Here is a 22009-nt window from a genome sequence, read left to right as displayed (position 1 = left end):
TGGGTGGTTCTGGGTTGGGTTCTGCCTTGAGTTTGCGGTAAAAATGTTGGCTGGAGCTACAGTCATGTGAAGGTTTGACCAGGACTTTCAAGATGGCTCACTCACATGGCTGTTGGCAAGAAACCTGTTTATCTTTTAGTGGAAGCCCTCAATTCTTTATCATGTTCTTTGCCTCCCCTTAGGAGTTCTTGAGTGTTCTCATGATCTGGCAGCTGGCATACTCCCAAGAAGGAGCAAAACAAAAGCTGTAAAATCTTTTGTGATCTAGTCTTCAAAATTGCACTCCATAATTTCCACAATATCTGTTGGTTACATAAATCAGGATCACTGGGGCCATCTTAGAGACGGGCTGCCACAGTGATTAAAACAGTTGATGGTTTGTCTAGCATGGCACTTACGTTTTAGTTGGAAAGAGACAGAGTTAACAATTACAAAACAAATGAGATAATTACAGATTTTCGTAAGTCATGTGAAAGGACATAGGAAGAGAATGTACTGTGTGCTGTGACGGATAAGGGGTGGGTACACGTGCTACTTTAGATAAAGTGGTCAGGGAAGGCATTTCAGCCTTTTAAATCCAAAGATGAGAGTGAATAGTACTTTTATTTCCTGTTAACACTTCTCTGTGATGGGTACCATCATGGAAGGTTTAAGTAGCTCAGTTGTGGTAACACACTAAGCAAGTGGCTGGACAGGATTGTGAAGTCAGACTCCAGAGCCTTGCTTGTTTTTAATCACAAAGTTCCCAGATTAGTAATAAAGTTAACTAAAGAGCCAAGCTATGTTAGCTGTTAGGTTTTTACCCCCTCTTAAGCGTCGTGTAAGATTGCCTGAAAATAGAGAATTTCAAGCAGTAGATTTTATTCTGTATTTCAGGTATGTATTTGGATAGAATTGATTCTATAACGAGAAGAAATTTTTGTTTGCTTAATAATTCTCCTGGATTTCGTGAAAATTTCTACTCCCTTCTGGGTTCTAATGAAGTATGTTTATGTCATATGTAGTTTTTCATACTTGTGAAATTGTAAGATGACTAATTATATTTTCCTTTTATTTTAAATTAAAGAATCACTTGCCTTTTGGTGTTTAAAATGTTGTAATACTGAAAACCTTAAACACTGAGTTTTCACTTTTACAGTGATATACTATAGCTAAAAATTCAGATAGTTTTTTTTGAACCTTTTTTTGTTTAATTAATTTTATTTAAACTGTCATTACTGATTATCAGTGTGATTACTCAGTATGAGATAATACTCAGTAGGGTGCTCATTTAGCTTCCCCTGAAGATAAGTGATATTAATTTGTAAAACGTAGTATACCCCAGACACAGTCAAAGCCATATTAATGAAGTGTGGTGTACCATCTCCAAATGGCATTATAACAGAATCTTCTCAGTCTTGCATATGTTTAACTAATTCTTCAACAAAGGCAAATTGTTTGTATACTTCACCTCTCTGGGTTGTGTTTCTTGCTCAACTTTAAGAGGAGAATTTCATATAAAATTATGAAAATTTTACATGAAATAGAAAGTGCACAAATTGTAATACACACACATAAACAACCCCCAGCCAAATTGCCAAATACAAGATAACCAACTTATGGTCAATATTAGGGGGATTCCTGTCATATTTTTATGTAAAAAGTATTTTTAAAGTTTGCTCAAGTGTTCTATTGTACCTTGGTTTAAGCAAATCGTGTGTGCAATTTCATCAAAGATAGATTAGGAGTGATTTTTCCATGTGTGAATGGAATCATAGTAACCTCTCTTTTAAAAAATGAAACTTCTTTTAAAACATGTAAAATGATTTGATAGTAAAGCTCACTTTGTGCCTAGCTTTGTTATAGTGCCCAGATTTTGTAGAATCTACCTGGAGTGCTCAATAGGGCACGGAATGCTTTTACTTTTAGCCTGAGGTATTCATTAGATTCGAGTTGCTATTCCAGTATAGGAGGAAGGATTGTGCTTATTTTTCTTTTATGGTTCTTTCCTTATTTTTTTCTTTTATTCTTTCTTATCTGGGAAAAGAAATAAAAGCATTATATTGAAAATATGAAATACTGACTGATCCTTTTGTATCTCATATTACTATTTTGACCATTGTGGATTTATAAGCTAGAAGAGGGGAATGCTAATTTTTCCTATCTTCATCCGTCTATACTAGTGGTAATGTACAAATTTATTTTTCCATTTGGGTAAAATTTATCTTTTCCCCAGAGTTTTAGGTGCTAAGCATATGGGGTAGGTGTGATAATGATATTTTATTATTAACATTATTACTTTTACAAATTATGTTATTGATACAAGTACAGTTTTACTCCCGAAAACATTAATGGCTGATTTTTTTCCTTTGTCCTATTTTTGAGCTCAATACTATGAAATTGTTAGGTACAAAAGTGTTTTGGAGCTTGTTCTTTTGTTTTTTAGACATACAGTTTCCTCACTTTAAGGATTAAACCAACGTATTCAACCTGATGCTGCATTTCAAGCTCTTAGCCTGGTGCTTGACATATAGAAAAGGCTCAGTAAATATTAGTAAAAATATTGTTAATTTTTATGACTTTAGAGATTCTTTTTAAAAAAAGTTTTGGTTTTTGGTGAAAATTAAGATTTTATGTCTTCTATCACTGTTAGAACCATTAGGTTATGCATTTACAAATTAGCTTGTGAAGTGCTTAAGCTTATTATTCCCATTTATTGACATGTTTACATTTATAATATTGATGTTGCATTAATGAAGTTTTGCTTAATTTCACTTCATTATAAGTTTGGCATATTAATTAAGTTACACTGGGTTTTTTTGGATGTGTGTGTATGTAAAGAACCAGAATAGTTTCTGTGCTTAGGAATTGATATTATCTGTACAGAAATGATGGCAATGAAGTAGTGACTTGGGAGATAGGTAACCAGTCCCATTTCCTAAAACAGTTTTTTTGGTTTCTCTCAGTTTTTTTTTTTTTTTTTAAACAAACATCAGTAATGAGGGTACAAATGTACATAGGGATAGTAACTTCTGGACATATATTCATGTGGAGACAGTTTTATGTTTCTGAGTTATTCCAGAGTAGGAAACGCTTATGGTGGTGAGTTATATGCCACTCTTTTTTGCTATTATAATACATTTCACATACCTCCTACATTTTCTGTGTAGCTATATAATTACCTATGTGCTTGTCTCTTCCGCTTGATAATTATTTAAGGTAAGTCTTATAGCTCATTTATCTTTGTATCACCAACATCTAATAGACAACTGTTGATTGCTCTTCATTTCTTTTTGTAGAACTGGGATTTCATCCCAGAACAAGTTAAGAAAAAGTTATATATGTATCACTTCCCTACAGCCTGAAAAAATTCTTTTATACTTTTTGTAGTACAGGTCTGCTGGAGACAGATTATCTCAGTTTTTGTCTGAAAGTGCGTTTCTTTTGCTTCTACTTATGAAGGATAGTTTCACTGTATATAGAATCCCAGGATAACAGTACAGCTGATCCTGGAACAACTGCCCAGATCCCCTTACACACAGGTTTTTTTCAAAGAAATATATTGGAGATTTTTGTAGATTTGCAATAATTTGAAAAAACTTGCAGACAAACTGGTTAGAAATTTCGAAAAAAGAAAAAGTTATATATATCTTGAATATATTTAAATAATAGTCTGTTTTCTCACTTAATACCATAAAACATTTACAAATCTATTATAAAAAAAGTTAAAATTAATCAAAATTTATTGACTTTAGTTCATACAAACATGAACTAAAGATGGTGCCATTTGCAGTCAAGAGAAATGTGAACAAATGTAAAGATGCAGTATTAAACTATAACTTTATAAAATTAACTGTACCGCACACTATATTACTCTATTAATGTTGTAGTTACCTCTGGTTGCTATTCCGGTGAGCTCAGGTGTGTTGAGTATCTACTTAAAATGTCACCTGACACTAATCATCTCCACTTGAGCAGTTAATCTCTCCAGTAAATTGCGTATTTCAGTAAAAACTGATCTCTTGCAGTTCTTGAGTATTTTTCATCGTGTTTAGTGCAATACCGTAAACCCTGAGTAACACCATGGGACCCATACAAAGTGCCACTAGTGATGCTTGAAGTCCTCCCAAGAATCAGAGAAAACTCATGACATTACAAGAAAAAGGTGAATTGCTTGATACGTGAATTGTATAGATTGAGGTCTGTAGCTGTGTTGGTCACCATTTCAGCAGACAATTCATCTTGTTATATGATGTAAACTTACAGTATTGATAAATATAGTACAGTATTGTAAATGTATTTTCTCTTTCTTATGATTTTAATAAGATTTTCTTTTCTCTAACTTATTGTAAGAATACAGTAAATACATTTAACATACAACAATGTATTAATTGACTGTTTATGTTACTGGTAAGGTTTCCCATTAACAGGAGGCTATAAGTAGTTAAGTTTCTGGGGAGTCAAAATTTATGTGTGGACTTTGACTGCCCTAATCCCTGTGTTGTTCAAGAGTCAACCCTACCTTTCTTTCAGCACTTTAAAGATGCCATTCCATTGTCTTTTGCCACTATTGTTTCTGGTGAGAAATTAGCTGTCATATCATTTTTTTCTCATGTATATAATGTATTTTTATTTCTCTGGCTGTACTTTTATGGTTTGCTGTTTATTTTTAACTTTCAGCAGTTTGACCATGAAGTGCTTAGGGGTAGGTAGGTGTGTGTGTGTGTTTGTGTGTGTGTGTGTGTGTGTGTGTGTGTCTTTTGTATTCTTTTTGGGTTTTGCTGAGCTTCTTGGATCTGTGAATTGAGTTATATATATTTAATCAATTTTGGAAAATTCTTAGTCATTATCTTCTGAAATATTTCTTCTGTACCATTTCCACTCTCTCTTCTGCTTCTGGACCCCAGTTACACTTGTGTTACAACATTTGATGTTGTATCACAGATCATACTCAATTTTTTTTTCTATCTCATTATTTTGTTTGTGTTTGAGTTTGGAACTTTCTATTGATCTGGGTTTAGGTTCACTGATTCTTCCTCAGCTATGTCCAGGTTACTGTTAAGCTCGTCTAAGAAAATCTTCATTTCCGATCTATTCTTTATTTCTAATTCATCCGTGTTTTTTTTTTTTTCTTAATAGTTTCTGTGACTTTGCTGCTGAAATTATTCATCTCATGTGTAATGTCCACTCTTCATTATATCGTTTCAGGAAAAAAAAATGCCCATTTTAGGGTTAATGTAGAGTTCTCTTTCTGTTTTCAGTTCTACTTCTGGCTGTTTCTTCAGGAAATCTCTTTGACCAGGTACCCTGCCCCAGCCTTTAGATGGCATTATGACATGCTCTTTCAAAGTCCAGAATGTGTCATGGGGATTTCTCTCTAGTCTTTTGCCTAGTCTATGGCCTTTGGAGGGCAGCTGTTTGCATATGCCTCATGGAGTATTCATACAGCTTTCCTGTTCTGCTCCGATCCATTGGCTTACTACCCCATTCAGTTGGTGAAGACTAGGGAAACAGTTGGTAGGTGGGTGTAGACTTGCCAAATGGCTGGGGCTTCATTTGGGGCTCCTTGAAATTCTAATGCCAGCACCCATGCAGCTATCAATATTTCCTTAAATATTTGGCTGGCTTTTCTTTACCCTTGTTTAACTTATTCTTCTTCCTCAACTGTTTGTCAGGGATAAGAGCAGCTTGTCATTTTCTGGTATTTGATTCTTGTAGGTTTCTTTGGGTCTTCAGTTTTCTGTTGGGTTGACGACAACAGCAAGTATAACTTTATACGTTTTCTGGTTTGTTTTGGTGGTTAGAATGAGAGCAGTGGTGTTTTATGACAACTTTCTAAATCCTACAGAAAGCTGTCGTATTCTTAGTACTTTAATGTTTAAGTGATGTTAGGTGGACCATGGGTGAGTGCAGTACATAGTATTTTTCCTAGACATTATCTTCATAGTAAATTTAGAAACCTATTTTGAAAGATAATACTTATCTTTACATCTCATTATTTGAAGAAATCCTATTTCTTTAGCGAATTGAATAAACAATACTGTGACTTAATTGTCCTTTTGAATTGAAACTTTGAGGTATCAGACGTTTTTAATGGCTATACTAGCTCTGTCCATTAAAACTTTTTGCAATGATGGAAATGTTCTATATGTATTAGTATGCTGGCCACATGTGGCTCTTGAGCACTTGAAATGTAGGCTAGTCCAATGAAGGAACTGAATTTTTAATATCATTCAATTTAATTTAATAATCATACATAGCTAGTGGCTACCATAATGAATAGTACAGGTTTATATACAGTATACGTGGTGAGAACAGTAGCTTAAAAGTGTATACAACAATGATAAAAAAAAACTCATGGAATCACTGTGCTGTTTGAGTATACTTCTATTCTTGATGCCTGGTTCAGCTTAAGACTTTTTGCATTTTTGATTGTTGAAACATTGTATTAGTCATGAAATGTATGAGTCTGGGTTCTTTGTGAGCAATAGAACTTGTGAAATTCAAACAATTTTGAATAAATGAATAATTAGCTTTGTAAACTAATATCTATGCTTTTTTGAATGTCAGCAAGCTATTTGATTATCTAGTTGTAGAAGAAATTTCATTGCAACAAAAATCTAGGTTTATTTCTTAAGGCCTTAACCATTTTGCCCTGTAGATATTCAAGAAGTTCACATACAGACCAGCCTGAACAAAGATAAATAGTTTATCAGGCCAATAAGCTATGAAGATATAAGTAGAATTCAATTCCTAAAAATTCCTAAATCATGTTCCCCTCCCACCCCCACTCCGAGAGACAGTATGCATTATGGAAAGGGCAATAGGCAAAGGGGCCAGGAGGGGGTGGGAGATGGGACAGTGAGTACTAGTTTGGGACCAACACTAAATTATCTAAGTAATCTTTCTAAACTGCTTAATTTGCTAATATATAAAGCAAAGGTCACCTGTCATTAGAACCTCAAATCTATGTGTGGTTTTAAGATTAGAAGGAATCTTTCAATGTTGTCTGAGCTCTCTTCAATCTTTAGATAGAATGGTTACTGAAAAATTTTCACCACTCTTTATTATTATTAATTTTAAATATTCCAATGCTGAATGCCTCTTGATGAAATCACAATGATAACACGATTGGCCCTCTTTGTTTTTCTCATTTTTGAGATGAGATAAATGTTGGGAAAGGAAATACTTACACGCGTGTCATTCTGTCTTTCTTTGTAGCTGGACAAATTTGCCAGCATAAGAATTCCAGGGAGCAAGAAAGAGAGACCTCCACTTCCCAACCTGAAGACTGCATTTGCAAGCAGTGATTGCTCAGCAGCACCTTTAGAGATGATGGAGAACTTTCCAAAGCCACTGTCAGAGAATGAACTCTTAGAACTTTTTGAAAAAATGATGGTAAGAATTTTGATTCTTTAGGAAATGTTTGAGGAAAAAGCCTTAGCTTTTGCTCGTGTTAATGGAACTCTAAGCATTTTTGGTAGTCATACTCCATAGGCTAATTTCTGATGTCACTTAAGATAGCACTTCAGCCACAAAGAGTTTTTGGATTACAAAAATATGAAATCTGAAGAAAAACAACATACCAGGTTTTGGTTTTGTAAAGAGTATGTGAAAACAAATACTCCAAAGTATTGAACGGTATATTTTTGTCTTGAGTAGATATCTAAGTCAGCGGTCCCCAACCTTTTTGGCACCAGGGACTGATTTTATGGAAGACAATTTTTCCATGAGCGTTTGGGGGGTGGTGGAGATGATTTTGGAATGAAACTGTTCCACCTCACATCATCAGGCATTAGTTAGATGCTCATAAGAAGCGTGCACAGTTCACCATGGAGTTTGTGCTCCTTTGAGAATGTAATGCCACTGCTGATCTGACAAGAGGCGGAGCTCAGCTGGTAATGCTGGCTGGCCTGCCACTCATCTCCTGCTGTGTGGCCCAGTTGCTAACGGGGTTGGGGACCCCTGATCTAAGTGGTCTGAGTCCAGTCCATGTTAAAATGACAGTCACTGTGCTCTACTGTTTGCATTGTTATGGGCTGGATCTTAGACCTAACTTGTTTTATTCTTTTCTTAGTTTTTAGGATAAACAGGTTCTTTTTGCAACACTTAGATCTGTGGAGACTTGAACTCACCTTTTACGTCTTTTTCTGGATGCCTAACCTTTTTCTGGTTAGCCTTTGCCTCTGTTAATGAGGCCTATATGAAGGTAACTCTCTTCAGTACTATCTTTGAGGACTCAAGATCGTAAAGTGCACTTTTCTCCCATCCGTGCACTATATATCGAACCACTCACCTAGGTTATCCATCCATGAGATTTCAGGATGACACTTTTATGGTTCACTTGTGGCTACTAAGTTAAAAAATTTCATCATAATTGAGGGTGCCATCTGAGTAAGTGGACTAAGTAGCCCATTGATGTTAAACATTTATGGAGGCCACATTTTATTTCCACAAGTTAAAAGTACAACTACCTAGAATGTACTGACTATAGTTTATGTTAGTTTTCTGTTACTCATAGCTGGGAGGGGGCTAATACTATATATTTTAATATTATTTAGAGGTCAGATGAATATCAGCATTTTTGAAATATTTACAGAATACTTTTAAAATAACTGGGCCAGATCACTTATTCACCCTTAAGCAGGTCTACCTATTGGCGTTAGATTTTGGTGATCAAACCCTCACTGGAGTAACTCAGCAGAAATAAAATGAAATTGTTGCCTTCTCAGGGCTGTCCAATTTGCTAAGGGATGAGACAGTTACAACTAAGCCCTTTTTAAAAAATAAGAAACAGATTCTTTCTTTCCCTTACTGATTCCTTGAGTATATTACAGTACTCTGTAGGGAAAAACTGCTATTGATTCTGAAGCTGAAAGGCTTTTGAAGGGTGTTGTTGCCTTCTTTAAATGTGGATTAGGATATTTTTCAAACTTCTCAGGGTACCATATTTTTGACAAATTTAGAGCTATTTCTATGTCTGTGGAGAAAGCTAGATTTAAACTGGCTTGATTTTTGGCTTGCACGTATCTGTTACATTTTTATTAATAAGAATTCTCTTGAGAAAGCAACATTGAATAATCAGCCATGGTAACCTTTTGGCATTTGTACCTACAGAGGCTTTATACTATTTAAAGTTTGCATCTAGGTTCTTTGCTTTGGCATTGTGCAATTTTTACAATGATTGTTCTTATTTATCATTATCAAAGGTGTTTAGTAATTTTTACATGAAGTAACAACTTTGTTTTGAAGAACACCTCTTTTCCCTCCTCAAGACAGTCCTTTGAAAGACTGTGCTGACTTGATTACTTAATGAATGTGAAGTACAGTGTAATAACTTCAACATTCATACTCATTTCACTTGGGAAATTGATTTACTTGGTCTCTGGGTAATAGTCTAGTTTCCGTGTGCATTCTTAAAAGTGGTGTTGAATTTTTAGTTATACTTAAAGACTTTTCCCCCCGTTTGTCTTTTGGTGAAAGCTGAAATTCTAGCTGAAAGCCCATATTGGTTTCTGTATGACTATTAGATATGTGAAATAGTTGTGTTCATCACTACATTTACAACTTACGTTTCTGAAGTCAATTTCAGTGATTACTCCTGAACTCTTAGATACCTATAAGTAGTGTTTTTTGAACAAGGTGAACATGATAGGTGTAAGTTGGAAGTGGCTAGTTTATTCCAGCTGTTGCACCTTTAAATCAGCCCTCTGAGCTTATTTTTCTTCTGATTCTGGTTAAAAGTCCCAGGTAGGTTCCAGAGATTTCCTGTTGGTTTCAGATAATACAAACCCTAGCTTAATATAAATTAATTTTCACCCAAAGAAAGCTGCTCCTTTTCCCTTGTTCAAGCTTGTTCCATTTCTAGTCTGCAGTAGGGGCAGTTGTTGGGGATGTGGTTGGCCTCTTTTCCTCCATCTTGCTTTTCCATTCTTCCCTATTCTCTGGACTGAATTTGTCTCTTCCAAGACTAGATTGGGGTCGGTGGAGGGAAGGAATGAGCACTTGCTGGCCTAAGGTATCTATTGGTTTCCTAGAGTGTTGTATTAGTTTCCTATTGCTGCCGTAACAAATTACCATGGACTTTGTGATTTAAAGCAACACACATTTATTATAGTTCTGTAAGTGAGAAATCCTGGTCGGCTTGACTGGTTCTGTGGCAGTCACACACCGTGTGAAAGAAGTGTGTGTCCCTGTGACACACACTTCACTTTTCCTAATTTTCCTTCTCTCTGGCCAGTTTTTTCCAGTTTACTCTCCATATCCTTCTATGCGTTCTTTTACTTCCTCTCAGTGTTGCCTCTGCCTGTCAGTCTTATCTTTATACACTTGAGTTTTCTGCGTACTCCTTTTGGGGGACTTGAGCCCTTTCATGGAGAATATCTTTTATATTGTGACACCTTGGTATGTCTTCTACAGAAGAGCAGTTATAATCCAGCTCTCTAAAAGATGCTGAACCTCAACACATCAGAAAGTGAACTCATCATATTTCTTAAATACACACACACCTCCCCCAACACACACACACCCACTCACCAAAATTTCTGCTTCACTCTTAATTTCTTATCTCAGAAGTCCCCACTGAAGTCATACTTGGGAGTCATAGTTGATCTCATTAAGGCATCAGTCACATCCATTTACTTCTCTATCCTCATTAGCTCTTAAGTTTATTTCCCCCCTGCTTTAGTTCAAGCTTTCATGACCTCTTATCTAGGATACTGCAGTGTTCTCTGCCATTTATCTCTCTCCATGCCTCTGTTAGAGACTTCTTATACTTCATTTTTTTATTTTTATTTTTTTTTTGAGACGGAGTCTTGCTGTGTCACCCAGGCTGGAGTGCAGTGGTATGATCTTGGCTTATTGCAACTTCCGTCTCCCGGGTTCAAGCAATCCCTGCTTCAGCCTCCTGAGTAGCAGGGACTACAGGCACATACCACCATGCCAGCTAATTTTTGTATTTTTGGTAGAGATGTGGTTTCACCATGTTGGCCAGGCTGGTGTCGAATTCCTGACCTCAAGTGATCCACCCCCTTCAGCCACCTAAAGTGCTGGGATTACAGATGTGAGCCACCGTGCCTGGCCTTATACATACTTTAAATCTTAGTTTAAACATTAGTCTTCTTTAATTATCTTCACATGTGCTGAGTTAAGGATTCCTTAAACCTGCCTCTCAGAACTGCTTGAGTATGAGTCTATTGTGAAATTCATTCTTTTTTTTTACTTTTCACTTTTTAGATATCTGTCTTCCCATTAGATTATATCTATGCAGTATCATCCATTGGTTTATGATTCCAAACAAATGTCTGTTAAGTGCAGCTTCCTAACTTAAGATTTCTAGGATACTATATTTCTCTTCACCTTAGATACTAATACTTAGATGGAGATTAGCTTTAATTGCTAGTCAACCCAATAACACAAAAACATTAAAATAATGAATGGAAGATAGCTTTTTTCATGCATTCATACCTTTTCTTATTTTCACTATCGGTTGAGAGAATGAAAGCTATGCGAGAAAGCTCATCTGTCAGAATGCTATCATTAACAGGCATTAAATGAGTGCCAGTGATATCAAAATCATTCTGACAAAAATTATTTAAATTCTGGACTTCCTGTCTAGAATTGTTGTAAGTGTAGAAAAAATGACCTGATAAAATTGCACGAAGTATTTAAGTATGAATAGTGATGTTCTATTCTTTTACTGGGAAGATGTTTATCAGGCTTTTTTGTAATGTAGGAGAAAGCACATTTATAAAATGCCATCGTCATCTCTTAAGCATATGTTTGAAGTATGTCCTGATAGTAAGAACTTAGATGACCTACTATTTAATACGTACATTGGCTTTTCAGTGTGGGAAACCTGGTTTAGATAATACCAAAGGCATTAATATTTGACTTTGAAACAATTTTCCGTGTATAACATAGAGTGGAATCTAATTTTGTCCTGCAGTGTTTTTTTTTAATTATACAGTATTTCAGGCATACAAAAAGTAAAGAACATAATATAAAAAATACCACCATGGATATAAGTGAAATCCCTTGTGTAATTCTTCTAATTCCCGCTTTTATTAGAAGTGAACAGTACCCTGAATCCCATAGTTTTGCTCCCATACACTAAAGAAACTTTCCTTTTTTTTTTTCTGTCTGTATAAGAATGCAGTTGTACGGAACAAAACCTTTTTTCTTCTGAGATATTTGATGGTAAATTGCTGATTCAATGCCCCATAATCCTGTAATACTTCAGTGTATATTTTCCACAAGTAAGGACTTCCTTCTATATGACCACAATATAGCCACCAAAATCAGAAAGTTAACACTGATCAATTTCTACCTCAGACACTATTAAAGTTTTACCAATAGTACCAATATGCTCTTTATAGCAAAAGAATCTAGTTCAGAATCATATGTTGCATTCAGTTATGTTTTTAAAATCTTCTTCAGTCTGGAATAGTTCGTATGTTTCCTTGTATTTTATGAATTTGAAAGTTTTGAAGATTGCAGGCTGGTTAATTTGTAGAACATCCCTGTTTGCATTAGTATTAGACTTTTTAAGTTTTGCAAGTAAACAAATGTAAACAGGATATCTCATACTAAAGGATTTATATTTTTATGATTATAAATGTGTCCGAACATCTTTTCACATGCTTATTGGCCCTTTGCTTTACTCTTCTGTGAATTTTCTGTTTATATTTTTGCCCATTTTGTTGTTTGAGATTTCCGTCTTTTTCATATTGATTTGTAGAATTTCCCATATAGCCAGAATAATACTCATGTGTTCAGTTTATATGTGTTGCAAATATCTTGTCGTAGTCCGAGTCTTGTCTTTTTACTTTTGTTAGGGGGAAAGGGGAGCTGAAGTACAAAAATGTAAAATTGTGGTCAGATTTATCAAACTTTTTATGGTTTGTCCTTTTTGTATATTATTGAAGAAATCTATCCTGACATCATAAATCTATTCTCCTATATTTTCATTTAAAATTATTAGAAATATATATCTCTATGCCTGATGTGAGATGTGGATCAAATTTTTTTCCACATAGTTTTTCCAGCAGCATTTATTTGAATAGTTCATTCTTTTTTATGATTTGTAATATCTCTAATGTTATAGATCAAGTTTTTCCACATGTGGGTTTGTTTCTGAGGTTTGATTTTTGTCCATCAGTTGGTTTGTCTAGTTCTGCATTTATGTCTGTTGTCTTAGTCCCCACAACTGTATAATAAACCTTAATATCTAAGAGCTGTTTTTCCAGAGGAGAAAAGAAGGGCTCAGGTGAACCGATAAAAATCAGATGTGACCATGTTCTTTTGATATTTTTGGTATAGAGGTGGGGAGGGTTCATCTTGCTAAGCTTATTCCATATTGCCACTCTTAGGGTACATACTAATGACAATTTTTCTTTCTTTATTCTCTTTAATTCTTGGTGTTAAAGATTTATGCGTAGCTATTACTTTGGTCAAATAAATGAATTTTGTGTTGAGTGTGCAAGGAATATCTTAAGGGTCAACCAAGAGTCTGAATGAAAAGAAAAACCAACAAAGACCTCTTTGTGTTAATTCTCTTAAGTGTTTATTGACTGCTATAGATTCCTACCAGCAGCTTATTTCAAGTATTAGTATTCTTTACAAATCTACTTTCCTATATTGTGAACATTTTCTATTTCTTACAATCTAAAAAAGTATATTAAGGCTTGACTAGATAAAATGAGAGAGGTTCTGTGGGAATGCTTTGTTCTGATTTATTACTTGTCACTCTTTTCCCTCTCCATTGGGTAGAAATTGAAAAATTCAGGGAAAGGTGGTTTAAAAGCAATCCAAATAATAATCCAAGTATGAAGAGGAAGAGGGAGAGAGTATAGTAGTTCAAGGCAATTATCAAGTTGATTCATGGGTTGTGTTTGTCAGGGGGATAATGTCAATGTTTAGTTGTTTCTTCTAGATCCAGATAAATGAGAAAATAAATGATTTAGGTGTATTGGATTTTGCCTGGTGGGATTTTGTAGCACCAATAAAATGGTTAGAGGGAGGAATTTTAAAGGGGTAAATGTTATGGTAATATTTCAGCATGCTGTTTCGCCAGTTAGGAGCTGTGCAGGCAATTATTTGTGTATACCTGTGAAGGCCTTTTCTCAGTCATATTTTCTTCTGTAGAAAAGTTGGCCTTAAGAAAAAAGTTGTATCTTAAGTCAAATGACCATTTTATCCTTTATGTAAATGTATGAAGAAATTGTCATTTACTTAGAAAAGTTGAAAAACAAATATATGAATGAAAATCCTTTTTCATCACTGGCAGTTTTTTTTTTTTTTTTTTTTTTTGAGATGGTGTCTCACTTTGTCACCCAGGCTGGGTGGAGTATAGTGGCGCAATCTCAGCTCACTGCAAGCTCTGCCTCCTGGGTTCACGCCATTCTTCTGCCTCAGCCTCCCGAGTAGCTGGGACTACAGGCGCCCGCCACCACTCCCGGCTAATTTTTTTGTATTTTTAGCAGAGACGGGGTTTCACCGTGTTAGCCAGGATGGCCTCGATCTCCTGACCTCGTGAACGAACCGCCTGCCTCGGCCTCCCAAAGTGCTGGGATTACTGGCGTGAGCCACCGCGCCCGGCCAATCACTGGCAGTGTTCTTATCTGCAGGATTACACAGCAGTTGTTTCTGATTGTAGGTGCTTATGCATACACTTGAACAATTCTGGCAAGGTTACATTCCAGAATAAATTAGAGTTGTGCAGCTTTCTGAATATTCAGCTCTCTTCTTGTCTGTTCTGCTAAAATTTACAGTATATGAAAGAAAAGTGATATTTAAATTTCTTTTTTTCTCGACGTGTGTGTGTGTGTGTGTGTGTGTGTGTGCCTTGATACTGCATTAGGATAAACTGAAATTTGTTTTTCAATTAAGATAGTTTACACTCTTCCCATATTCTCCAGTTAGAATATTTGGCCAAAAAATAGTGTTTATGAGTTCATTATCAATCTCTGGGTAAATGTCATTCTTTGGCTGCTGTTCTATTAATGAGCTAGCCATCTGACTTTCTTTTAATTTTAATGGGAATTGAGTAATCCAGTGTCTACTGGAGAGTACAGTGGAAATTCAACCCCACTATTGGTAAAACCAAAAAATATAACTTTTAAATAATCATATTTATGTTAAAAATGATTATTTAAAGGTTTATATAAGGACATAGTAAAGCTGATAGGCAAAAGATTTTATAGCTGTTTTAAGCTATTTTATAGCTTCAATGTATTTATAGACATCTTGAATATAGAAAAGTAGTAATAAAGTTAATTCTAAGTTCCAGGTTCTTGGTAGTATTTATCTTTTAGTTTTCTAATTATGTCTAAACCCAATAAAATTTATTAAATTGCAGAACTAGATAAGATTCCTTTAGTCTGCCCTGTTCAACAGTGTATAATGACCTTGAATGAGGTCATGAAATCTTCTGTTTTTTTTTATTTGGCACTAAGCCATTCATGGTAGTAAAAACCTTAGTGTAATGAAAAGCTTGACCATTTGATATTGTGTGATGTCAAAGATGAATTCAAATGTAGTTAAGAACAGAATTACACTTTTAGCAGAACTCTGGATAAAATTGTGCTTATATGATGTTGAGCTCTGTCACAAGAGAGGGAATTAGGGGATCATTGTGGACCTCTTAAGATGCTTAACCAATTTGTGGCTTTAATAATATAGTGCTGGCAAAACAGAGACTGCTACCAAGAATAATTATGTTGGCTTTAACCCCTAAAACAAAACATAATGTTATTGAAATTAGATGATTGCTGTTGACTTAATAGGAATAAATGTTTGGTTTTGCTATTGCAGTGCTTCTAATTTTTGTCTTCCAATATTATGCTTATTGGTCCATTATAATACTGTATTTCCCATATCCATTTTGTAATGCTAGTCATGCTCTGCCTGTCTGTAGTGTTTTTCCTTTTTGGTTGAATATCCTTCCACCTGACCATCTTCAGCAACTTGCTGCTTGTATATATTCACTTAATTCTGCAAATAGTCAATCATTTTAAATTTAATCTGACTCTCTGTGGTGTTAACTGTCCCACTCAACTTGATGTATGTAAATTTAATGAGCATGCTGTCTTGTAAAATCCACAGCCATGAATGAAAATATTGAGTCTAACGTGTGTAATTCAGTTGGAAAAATGTCCACTCTCTCATTGCTGTTCTCTGTTTGATTGTGCCTTAGTGCTCCAACGAGTTGCATGTGTGTGCACAGGTACTAAATTACATATTTCCCCCCCACCTCAGTTTTGCTAATAAAATGTGAAAAATATTTATTTGGTACTATTTTTAAAAAATCAGTCTAGTAGGGAGTTAGGGTCCCTAAAAACAGTAGCAAACTGGCAATTTGCTGGTGTATGGGAACTTCTGGCCCCATGCAACTTGTAGGAAGACTCTTTGGGAATATCTTAAAAGTTGCTTGATTGACCTGGTTTCCAGGTCAGGGCTGCCGCTGACTAATTTGGTGTCCTTGTGCAAGTTACAGAATAGGTGTATGCTTTCATTCTGGATGGACACAGCACCACACAAGGTCACGAGGTGGGAAGTTTGGAATAGATGATGAAGTGAGTCTGGAAGGGACCTTGACCCCATTCATTCCTCAACCAGGTACTACTTGGCAGGGGTCAGTCGTTATATTGACTCTGTTCTAGGTCACCGAGGTTTAGTGTGGGTCTGCTAGTGTTCCCTGAAAAAGTGATGGATTTTAGCTTGGCCATCTTTGTGTCAGTGCCACGACCTGAAGATTTCTACCTCCAGAGTTGGAACTTATTCTCGTAACTGTTATCTGAAGATTCTTGAGAATCTTCTTAGGAGCAGCAATTGCTCAGTGTTCTAGTCTGGGGCTGTATCATCTCCAGCTTCAGTTCCATCTCCCAGAAGCTTACCTGCATCTCATGTTTGTCCTAAAATAGGATGAGCAAATTCTATTTGAGAACTTTTCTGACATCTTCTTTATTTAGCAAATATTTAAAAAGTGACCATTATGTTCCATGCACGGTGAAAGAGGCAGCAAGTATAGAAATATTTCTATTAAATGTTATCAGTGAGGGAGAAAAGAGTTACATATAAAGAGCCAGAGTTGAGGGAAGTTTTTTTGTTTAATTTTAATCCATTAAAGATTAACTTGCTTACATATTGATACTCAACCAACTGAGAGAATTTAGTGAAATAAAATAGAAGAGGATAATCGATGTGTAATGCCCTTTCTTGAGGTGGGAGGAAAAGGGATCTCGAGCATAAATGAATAGGAATGTCTTTGGATAAATGCATTGGTTGGGTAGGGAAAGATAGTAGTGTGCAAATAAAATGGTAAAACAGCAGGAAATGGAATTATAGCTTTCTTTTCATATAGGGAATTGAAATTTATTTACTGAGGGTGATAGGCAGAAGTAGTAGTTTCATAGTTCCTGAAAATAGCTAAGGTTTGAAATAAGTACCGTATGAAATGTGAAAAGAGAGAGACTAGTAAGATTTGCCATAGATGTTGTAAGAATTGATGAATCAACAGTGGCCTGCTTTGGAAGAAAATGGAAGGGTCAAGAAACTGGAGGTTTTTACTGGGGCCAAGAAAAAGATGGTTTGGGAGTGGGAGAAGTGGCAAGATGGAAGATTGAGGTCAGAGATAAGGATTATGGAGATTCTGATGATGCCTGTGGTGGAGAGGTTTTAGATAATGAAAAGGTCCAGGTGTGGTCATTAGGACTGTAGCTGAGGACAGTGGAAGTGAAGGTTGCATTGGCAAGGAAGCCAAGGACACTCTAGGGCAGGGGTGCCCAATCTTTTGGCTTCCCTGGGCCACATTGGAAGAAGACTTGTCTTGGACCACAACTAAAATACACTAACACTTTTGATAGCTGATGAGCTAAAAAAAAAAAAAGAAATCGCAAAAATATCTCATGGTGGTTTAAGAAAGTGTTTGAATTTATGTTGGGCCACATTCAGAACCGTCCTGGGTGCAAGCTGGACAAGCTTGCTTTAGGGCCATTGTGGGTGATAGCAAGGTGTGGAGTGTCAGAGGAATCAACCCAAGTTGCTGGCAGTGGAAGTGTTCAGTCAGATGTTACTAGCCCCAAGGAAATCGGACTTTAGATGATAACATAGATAAATAATATGGAAATAAGAATGAGGGAGATAAGATAGAACAGAGTTTAAATCTAAGTTAAAGAACCATGGTCAACTTACAGAATTTTCCTAAACCTCAGCTCTCTCCTCAATAAAGAGGACATACCTCAAGTTACCGAGGATTAATTAAGTAATGCTTATGAATGTTTAGCACAGTGCCTGGCTCAAGAATTTGACCATAGTTTAAGATTACAGGAGTACTAGAGGTCTTTGTAAAATGGTTCTGGGAGAATGGGTGAGAAGGTCAGTGCATAGAGCAGGTTTGGAATGAAAATAGGAGGAAATGTAAACAGTTGGAGAAGTTTGTGTTTTGAATGGAATTCTGTTACCTGTGTCTGATCTACTTAACCCTTCCTCTCAGGACCCTTGGATTTGTCTTGATTGTGGTTTCCTTAGTCTCCTTTCCTCCCTCAATTCAGTGTGTATTTACTATAGCCGAATATTCTACAAACCTCTTCTTTTTATTTAGGGGATATAAAAAAACTTCTTTTTTTTTTTTTTTAATAATGATGTTCTGTTTTTCTTTTTTTACCCCAAGTTATTTATAAAAAGTTCTATTAAAATATTTCAATTTAGTCTTTTAAAATAACTCTTTATTTTGAAATAATTTTAGACTTATAGAAGAATTGCAAAAATAGTATAGAGAATTCTTGTATACCTTTCACCGAACTACCTCTAATGTTTACATCTTATATAACATTAGTACAATTATTAAAACTAAGAATTGAATACTGAGACAATATTGCTAACTAAACTACAGACTTGCTTCAGATTTTGCCAGCTTTCCCACCCATGTCTTCTTTTTCTTCCAGGATCTAATCCAGGATCACATCTTGCATTTATTTGTCATGTCTCCTCTAGTCAATGACAGTTCCTTATCTTTTATGAGCTTGATACTTTTGAAAAGTTATGGTTAGTTATTTTGTAGGGTGCTCTCAATTTGGGTTTGCCTGACTTTTTTTTCCTTGTGATTAGATTGAGATCTATTTTGGGATAAATACCACAGAGGTGATCACCCTTCTCATTATATCATAGCTGGAGGTTTGAAATATCAATATGTCCTATTATTTGTGGTGTTAGCCTGGACAACTTTGTTAAGGTGGCATCTGCCAGCTTCTTCCCTTGTAAAGTTAGTATTTCCCCTCTATAATTAAGGAGAAAAAGGATATCTGCACAGTCTTAAAGTATCTCCTCAATTTATTTTGCTTTTTAGGTTATAATCTAATACTATCATTTTATTTTTCAAATTGTTCTAGTTTTGGCCACTTAACAGCTCTTTCAGTTTGGCTCATGTCCTTTTGACCCTTCCTTCCTTCCTTCCTTCCTTCCTTCCTTCCTTCCTTCCTTCCTTCCTTCCTTCCTTCCTTCTCTTACTTTCTGGTACCACATTAATTTGGTCTTTTTAATTCTAGTCTTTTTGGATGACATAGCTGTGTTCCCACGTATTGAATGAAAAAAAAAGTTTTCCAAGTATTGTACTTCTGAAATCTGTTCCTAGTGCTAGTCAGATCAGCACAGTGATTCTGTTTAGATATAGATTTTAATTAGAAAGTAATTGGCCAAAGGGAAACTATTTTTTTGTTGTTGCAACTCAGTTTCCCCTGGCAAGCTGAGAGTGGTCCCCAACATATAGTGGTTCGATTTAACGATTTTTCGACTTTACAGTGGTGAAAGCAACATGCATTCGGTAGAGACTGTACTTTGAATTTTGATCTTTTTCCTGGGCTAGCTATATGCAGTTTGACACTCTCTTGTGATGTGGGGCAGCAACTGAGAGCTGCAGCTCCCCTGTCAGCCATGCAATCATTAGGCTGAACAACTGACTGTACTGTGTCCCCAGCATTTTTTGGATATTGTGCTTTGTGTTTTCACATCCCACCATGTCTACAAAATGTGCATCTGTGTATTCAAAATGTTATTATAAAATAGCATTTGTGTTAGATTATTTTGTCCAACTGTAGGCCAATGTAAGTGTTCTGAGCATGTTTAAGGGAGGCTAGGCTGAGCTGTGACATGCAGTTGGTTAGGTGTATTAAATGCATTTCTGCATTTCAATTTTTAATGGCTTTTTTGGGACATAACCCCATTGTAAGTTGAGCATCTGTATATTAAGGAGTACTATGAATGAGATAATTCATAACGTATATTACTAACATATTAATAGAACTTTTTAATAGAACTTTAACATCAAAAACAATAATATGCTCTTCAGAGAGATTAAAATTTTGAATAGGTGACTTGGCAAATGATGTTTTTGAATGTGATATATTCAGCCCAATAGCCAGTTGATAAGATTTTTCCATTTAAAGGGTAGAGATTTATTTCATATATCCATGGAAATTTTAACCTCATTCAGATTACTCACTGAGCCTTATGTATTTATGTTTACTTTGTATTTCCTGTTCAGTATTTTACCTATAATAGATATTTAATGAGATACGTACATATATCAGCATACTGATATATTGAGGTAAACAGCCATTTAGAGCCGTTTTACAATCTGTGTCTGCAGTGTCATTTTGTACCTATGTAGTGTGGTAGCACAGTAAAGCAGCATGTTTTACTGACCTGTGTTTGAATGGAGGGAGGAGTTAATACACAATAGTTTATATTGCCTTTTTTTTTTAAGGTCAGCTATATGTGTTTCTATATTTATTCTGTTCAATTTATTCTGTTCAATTTGTTTCTATATTTATTCTTTCAATTTGAAAGAAGTCTTATTTTAATATCAAGTAAATTATTTTCAGATGGTATAGTAGGTACTTTTAGTACCCCCTCCCAGCTCCTTTTTACCAGGCTGGTGCACCCATGCCCCAGGTGATGAGTGTTGGCTTCTAATGGCTTATAGATGCCCCTTTCTCCAGAGATTTGCCCTCATCAGAACTAGGATTCTGCAGCTGATGACTAACTTGAGGTTGTTGAGGCTGGTTTCTGCTACCAGGCTATCCTGACTGTGGTGCATCTCAGGGTGAAGTGAGAATCCACCAGAGGCCACCTTTAGTATGTCTTTTTTCCTCTTTTGTCTTACCTCCTTTACTTTCTTATCCTGAGAGCAGCCCCACCTGCACCTGAATCCCTGTTTCAGGCTCTGCTTTTAAGGGAAACTGACCTTAGATAATGGAGATACAACATGATAATTTTGAGGAAATATAAACTAAGAAACATAAAAAATGATAACTTGCTCACTTCTCCCCCACTGACCTTCACCAAGTCCAGTTTCTTAGATAGCCTTGGGAGATGCTTCACCCTTCTGGAATTGCAACATAAAATATGGATATGCATTTTTTAGGAAAAAAAGCTCCCAATAAATTTTCTAAGGACTTCGTGACCCCCAGAAGTTAAGTGCCACTGCCTCATGGAGTTTTCTTCTTTCAGCCTTGTTTTCCATAAATAGAAATTCAAAATATATTCTAATAATACCATACCCCTCATGCTTTCATGCATATTTTCTCTCTACTGCCCCCTTATTTCTGTCTCTCTCTCTCTCTTTTTTTTCTTTTTTAAAGGGCAGAGCTTTTCTTACTCTTTCAAATGCCATTTCCTCCTGGAAATATGGAGGATGACCTGTTAGATGAAGTTACATGCCTAGTGGGTATCCCACAAAAGTTTAGGGTGTTATGTAGTTGATTCCAAACTTTTGTATTGTTGTCTTAGTCCATTTTTATGTTGCCATAAAGGAATACCTGAGGCTGAATAATTTAAAAAAGAGGTTTATTTGGCTGTCAGTTCTGCAAGCTGTACAAGAAGCATGGGACCAGCATCTGCTTTTGGTGAGGGCCTCAGGGAGCTTCCACTCATGATGAAAGACAAGAAAAAGCTGGTGTGTGCAGAGATCACATGGTGAGAGAGGAGGCAAGGGAGAAGGTGGTGGGGAGGTTCCAAACTCTTATAAACAGCC

The 22009-nt window shown here is 35.8% G+C and overlaps 1 protein-coding gene across 2 annotated transcripts in view; it reads left to right on the top strand.

Annotated features, from left to right (window-relative positions):
* DIAPH3 (diaphanous related formin 3) overlaps nt 1-22009 on the top strand; it is a 489712-nt gene that overhangs the window by 44483 nt on the left and 423220 nt on the right. For both annotated transcript variants that reach the window (XM_003825324.5, XM_055096829.2), the window contains one exon: nt 7201-7377. In XM_003825324.5, the coding sequence (XP_003825372.4) occupies nt 7201-7377 (177 nt within the window). The remainder of the gene's footprint in view (nt 1-7200; nt 7378-22009) is intronic.

The sequence above is a fragment of the Pan paniscus genome, chromosome 14, assembly GCF_029289425.2.
Source record: "Pan paniscus chromosome 14, NHGRI_mPanPan1-v2.0_pri, whole genome shotgun sequence".
Classification (NCBI taxonomy): Eukaryota; Metazoa; Chordata; class Mammalia; order Primates; family Hominidae; genus Pan; species Pan paniscus.
The sequence above is the reverse complement of the archived record's forward strand: the minus strand, read 5'-3'. Positions and strand labels throughout refer to the sequence as shown.